At 34.0% G+C, this 6141-nt stretch overlaps 1 protein-coding gene across 1 annotated transcript; it reads right to left on the reverse strand.

Moving 5' to 3' along the window:
• Positions 1 to 63: 63 nt before the first annotated feature.
• Positions 64 to 3699, reverse strand: LOC124180483 (regucalcin-like). The gene is made up of 6 exons (XM_046566072.1): positions 3017 to 3699; positions 1504 to 1697; positions 1195 to 1404; positions 789 to 1004; positions 621 to 733; positions 64 to 479 (listed from the first exon to the last, which is right to left on the reverse strand). Exons 1-6 carry the CDS (start codon positions 3091 to 3093, stop codon positions 234 to 236), a joined length of 1056 nt encoding a protein of 351 aa, XP_046422028.1. The 5' UTR covers positions 3094 to 3699; the 3' UTR covers positions 64 to 233.
• Positions 3700 to 6141: the final 2442 nt, after the last annotated feature.

Below are 6141 nucleotides of genomic sequence, written 5' to 3' on the forward strand. Positions count from 1 at the left end.
TCGTACAGCTATTACCTTTCTACCATAGAAATATGAAAATATACAAAAACAATCAGTGTTTTGGAATACAAATCTGCCTTACAGAAAATTGAAATAAATTAACAGATCCATAGGATAGATGTATGTACATACATGTATATTGTCACAGTTACCTGTTGTATAAAAAATATCACCTCTGCGGAACTTTCACGAGAGTAATATATGCTATGGTCAGTAATGTGTTAATTATTAATTTAAGAACTTGTTCCATTTCGGGTGAATGTGTTTGCTGGGTAACCCTTGACTCCCAAGCCTTTTACTGCAAAAACACAGCCAGCCCTTGGCTGAGTTGTAATTTCAGCATCTGTCATGCCGTACCGAGAAGTCGTCACATATAAGATATCCATCGAAGGACTACCAAACATTAGACTTGTCACTTTGTCAGCTGGAATTTCAATGGCTCGAAGCAATCTACCTTCGACTGGATCGATGTTAAGTATCTATACATACACAATTGAAAGTTAAATTGAAGGTGAATACAGATTATGTCTACATTAATATAGTATCCACTGTTTTGTATTGTTTATGGACTTTGTATTGTTATAGTGTACATATTTTATTTTGCTACAATATCTACTTACATGTCTTCCACCGTATACTGCTATCCACAGATTGTCGTTAGTATCGATGGTCATACCATCAGGATGACCACCGATGTTATGTTTTTCTAGATCAAATGCGATCCGTTTCTTTGCTGAAAAAGATATTTCGCTCATTATCGCATCAACCGAAATGTCTTAATTACTTACAAATGTTTCCTGTATTAGCATCGAAGTCATAAGCAGCAATTTGATGCGTTGGAGTATCAATGTAATAAAATTTGTTGTTTCCATGGTTCCATGTTAGACCATTACTGAGGCTCACTGGTACGATGACTCTCTCAGGAACTAAATCAGACGTTATCCGATACAACGATGCTTGATGAAGCACAATATCACCAGCTGAACTTTCTAGTCCCATAGTTCCTTTTTATGAAAAGAAGAAATTGAATCCTTAAAAACTATTGATTCCAGGAAATGGTGCGAAGATTTTGGGTACGTAGTAACGAATAAGTCCTTATGGGTGTTCTTTGAAAGAGAATTAATTCTCCAAAATGAATGCGTTGATTATATATTGCATGATATATTGTTGTTTATATATTGTATGTATAGTCACCAGCCCATAGGCGTCCATGTGAGTCGCATTTTGCATCATTGAAACGAGTTCCATTGCGATCACGATCGACGGTGAACAAAAGTTCAATTTGAGGATTGGATGAATTAGTTTCAGAATCCCATGTAACAAGCACAAGATCTGTTCCAGATCCTGCTATGAATTGGTCCGGCGAAGATTCAACGGGAATTGCAAATCCGACTGGACCATTGGCTGAATAAAAAATCACAACATAAAAATGATAGAAATTAGTGGATTTATCAAGCCGGACCTTGTAGGCGGGAGAATGCATAAAAGATTAATCAAAAATACCTATATAAGCAAATGTCAATTTTCCTGTTACTGTGTTCAGGTGATAAATCCTCTGTGCATGAATATCAACAAAGATCAATGTTTGGGATTGATAATTCCAGTGAGGCCCTTCTGCATGCTGTACTGGTTCAGTGACCTGTTCCACTGTAACTACTTTTGGAATTTGAACGCATTCCTGATCCCTTGGATTTGATCTATGCATGGAATTGTAAACGTATTTGTTTAGTTACTGAAAGTTTGATGGTTTCCGAAATATCAGTTGCGTTGTATGCTTTATGCGTTGCAACATACTTACCACATCATGGTTCTCTAAAATTTACGGGCAAGTGAAAGTGTTTTTGCCTCAAAAATTTATAAAAATTCATTTTATTTCACCTACATAGCAAAATTTATCCCTGGATTGCCAGAAAATGCCAGTATGCTTATTCACGTACGGTCATACATACAATTGCATGGTTACCGTTTTTCGTACGTTGCCTTATTTTTGCTGTAAGCTATATGTTTACCTTCCACACTGTTACTTTATTGCTTTAAAATATAACTGTGACGTCTGGCCACAATTTTTTTTTTAATACAAATTACGATTACCTCTCGGATATTTTTTACATTAATCTTAAAATAAGAAAAGCCTCAAATGTATGTATCTACATTATTTCAGTATTATAGGCATTCAGTAATCACCGGCCTACAATAAATCATAAATTGTGTGAATATTAAATATTTACACATACGTTCATCTCTTCGAACGGGATCATCTAGTTAAAGCAAAAAAAAAAAAAAAACAAACAAGTCAGCAAATAATAAAATTACAATTACATTTCATCTACCATGTAAATTAAACAGAAGTTTGAACAGTACCAAACAATGAAACGCAAAAGAATCATATATTTAGACTGCTCAACCTATGGACAAGATATACACGGGTGAAATGTATCAAGAATGTTTTCGCATGATGGTGATGACCTTCGTGCACACATTAGCATACATTTCGAACTGATTTCATCATCATGCTGTGACCATCATAGGCTCAATGATTTTATACAATGATCAAAGTGTCAATCTTACTCTGCAATAATCAAAGTACCCTGCGAAATTTTCGTTACCAAACTGACGAGTTCGTCAGATATATTTCACTATTGCTTTAATATCCATTAAAAAAAAAAAGTGTACTGTTTGCGTATATAAGATCATGAATATTCATGGATGCATTTAATAATTTATATAATGATGGGCTAGTATTCAGGTATTGAATTAATACGTTCGAAGCGTAATATTAGTCTAATGAAATGTCTAATTATCACTCTTCAATATTTATACACTGTGTCATAAATATTCGTGGCCCTACAAATTCCAGTTTTATATTATTCCCGTTAAAATATAGCAGTATGATAACTGTTATTTAAAATTAAATTGAATGCTTGATCAGCGCGATTATCCCCAGACAATACACAAAGATCTATTTTATCTTTAATACTAGAAAAGTAAATGTGCAGTTATAACAACTTTCACTTACAGTTCATCTGGGGAGGCAAGTGCAACGAATGGTAGAAGAATTATACCGAAGATAAACACTGTACTGTGAGATTGCATTTTTATAAGTGATTGGCTAGAGCGGCATACGCTTCAAAATCAACTAAAGCCAAGCTAGCGCGCGTTTGCCTTTTATATTCCCCAGAGCTATTTCAATTTTCACACTTAAAAATAGGCCGCATCTGGTAATTCTTTGATCAGTATTCGATTGACACAGCAACAAGACGCATTACCAACAAGCTATTAATAATAATAATTTTAATATAAAATTTTACAAGTATTGAATAGTACAACGAAGCTTGCGAACATTTTCATACCCTTTGAAAAATATTATGAACACATGATGATATTTATAAACTGTTCTCTACTGAGAATTATTTTCTGATAAATCACATAGCGTTAGGACCGAAATGCTCATGTATTTTATCATGCAATTTAAAATATACGACCATTTATCACGCGTAAAGGTATAGGGCTTTTTCCCTTTTTATATACGCGAAAAACATGTGAATACGTTTAAAAACGTTGAAATTGAAAAATGGATCAACTAACGGTAGAAGGTCGGATGTGCCGACATATGACCTTACGCAGTCACGTTCGATATCATTTTTTGAGAAAATATAATTCGAGAAAATGAGAAATTAAAATTTTTTCCGCGAAATCGATAAATTTTTATGATTCGAAGGTTAAAAGAAACAAAAATGGCCGTGCGATGTACCATTCATAAATGCGATAAATGAAAATATATTTTGGTGCTGAAAGGGCGTATCCACCAAACATAAGGTCTTCTACATTTATTTATTTTTTCGACTTACTTTAGTGTAGGTATGTGTTTTGAGTGGTTGTAGCGAATGCAGTAAAAAAAATTATTCGCTCATTTATCGTCGCGTACGCCTTTTTGGCGCATACGTCCTTATACGATTACGCACATGATATATTATTATAATTCTACATTTAAACTCTATCCGTTAATAACATCTTGACAAAAATTATATAATAATGCAGTGTAATGTATCACTGTTCAATTCAATTGGATATCATCGAATATATTGAGCAATAGTAATAAAAATTTTATAATCGTTAACTTCCTGATTCCTATGATTATATATTTCACTAACCGACTCACTAGAGCGAAAAGCAAATTTAAAATTGCCAAATTATATAAGAATCACTATTTATAATTCGTCATCCCGCCATCACAAATACTCAGAGATAAAACCTCGAATAAGGAGCAACGAGTGCATAAAAACAGTATTAATTTAAATATACGCACTGCTGCTTACATTTTATCAAAGGTAAATCTTTATTTATTACTTGTCCATATTTTGTCTCATTTATGATAAATCCTTATATTTATTTTGACCTAATAATTTGTTTAGCAGATACCCTGATATTCGGGTGAAATATTATTCCTATCAATTTTTCGTATCAATATGTTAATTTTATTTAAGCAAAAAATTCATACGACGTCTCTTAAACATATTAAAAATTAAAGGTACTGTAAGCATTTGGTAGAAAAATAATGAATTAAGCACGAAGAAAGTTCGACTTTTGAAATTTGTGAAATTGAATTTTTTTAGATCTAGAGTGTATTTCATAAAAAGATCGAATAATATGATCGGCATTGTAACTCTGAACGTAATTATTAAATGCTCGTTTTTATAGATCACTGCTTGCGGTCTACCTGAGCAAGCGCAACCCGCAAAACATAACCGGTACTTCGGGCAGGAGTGATTTTGCGTGTATTACGTATGCAGGAAAGAGAGCGGCGTGTTCTTATGAATGCGGTTTTTCAGCAATGACAGTTATCCTCGTGAGCATGATTGCGAATACAAAAATATTTCCGGAAAGTTAATTTTATCTGTGGGAAACCCCGGCGACTGAAATTGAGATAAAAACAATTTCATAAAATAATATGCTGCAGCATTTTATAAGCCTTATAGTATATTTGCAATAAATTTGCCATTCAGAAATATAAAGGGCAGTAATAACGAGCCAGATGCGCTAAACAACCGTCATTCATTTTGATTCATTCGCCTTACTGGCATTTAGATACACGATCTAAAGAGTGGGGAGTTGAGAATGTTAAAGAATAATCGATTTCGATTAAATCGATTATTTTTTCACGATCAATCGAGTATAATCGATTATTTTCAAACTCGGTTAATCGACTGACTCCATTATCTTGATTCACAATCGGTTTTGTTTTTTACTCCCATGAACGACGCAATGCAATATCAATTTATGTGATTGAAGTATAAATTATTATCATTGTCCTACTTACTTATCCTATTTGATTTAATAAGCGAAAGATAAATGAATATTTTCACCCGAAATTGCAACATATTTTGAATGAAACTATAAATTATCACAGAACTTTTCCGCTATTAAGACTACATACTGAAATTTATGAAATTTTGGTTTCATATGCACCGTTTGAAAAAAAAAAAAAACATTACGAAATAACCGATTAATCGGATAGTTTTTACTGATTTAAATGACTTAGTAGCCATTGTTACCAGCTCCAGCTTATACTGTTCCCTCTCTCTCTCTCTCTATTCTATTCTATTCTCTCTTTCTCTCTCTCTAATTATGACGGTTTCAACTTTGTGCACACCACAGATTCCTATCAAATATAAATCTGTGTAAATATGCAATATAAATCTGTCGTACATATTTGCACAGACCGTGCACAGTCTTTTACATACCACTTACCAGCTTCACCATCCAGATACAGCCCAGATACAGAGAGAAACCTCCAGATATTAAATTTGGTTGAAAAAAACTTGGATGTTGATCGACTTGAAGCGAGAAGGATCAAATCAGAATAATCGACTATTTCCGTTTTATTAGTTATTTTCGACTAAATTCAGAGTTGACTTTGCCATCCCTACACCAGCCCCCTGACACACACTGCTAAAAGTGGTTCGCAAAATGTCCTTCGATTCTGCCGCCAATTTCCACCACTAGTGGCGCTAGTAGTTACATGACAAGCTTGCGCGCGGTCAGCGAGGACAGCGAGCGTGTCAGAAGTCTACTAGCGCTACGTAGAGGAACTAAAAAACGGGGACAAGACGCGTACAATTTTTTAGTATACGAGCAGTGGTG

Source organism: Neodiprion fabricii, chromosome 4 (genome assembly GCF_021155785.1).
Source record: "Neodiprion fabricii isolate iyNeoFabr1 chromosome 4, iyNeoFabr1.1, whole genome shotgun sequence".
NCBI classification, from domain to species: Eukaryota; Metazoa; Arthropoda; class Insecta; order Hymenoptera; family Diprionidae; genus Neodiprion; species Neodiprion fabricii.

Excerpts from the sequence above, each read along its gene's own strand:
- LOC124180483 (XM_046566072.1), bottom strand. The coding sequence starts at position 3,093 with ATGCAATCTCACAGTACAGTGTTTATCTTCGGTATAATTCTTCTACCA. Across the intron at positions 1,405-1,503 it reads ATTGACATTTGCTTATATAG|CCAATGGTCCAGTCGGATTT; the intron begins GTATTTTTGATT and ends TTTTTTATTCAG. Across the intron at positions 1,005-1,194 it reads ACATGGACGCCTATGGGCTG|GAACTATGGGACTAGAAAGT; the intron begins GTGACTATACAT and ends TTTCATAAAAAG.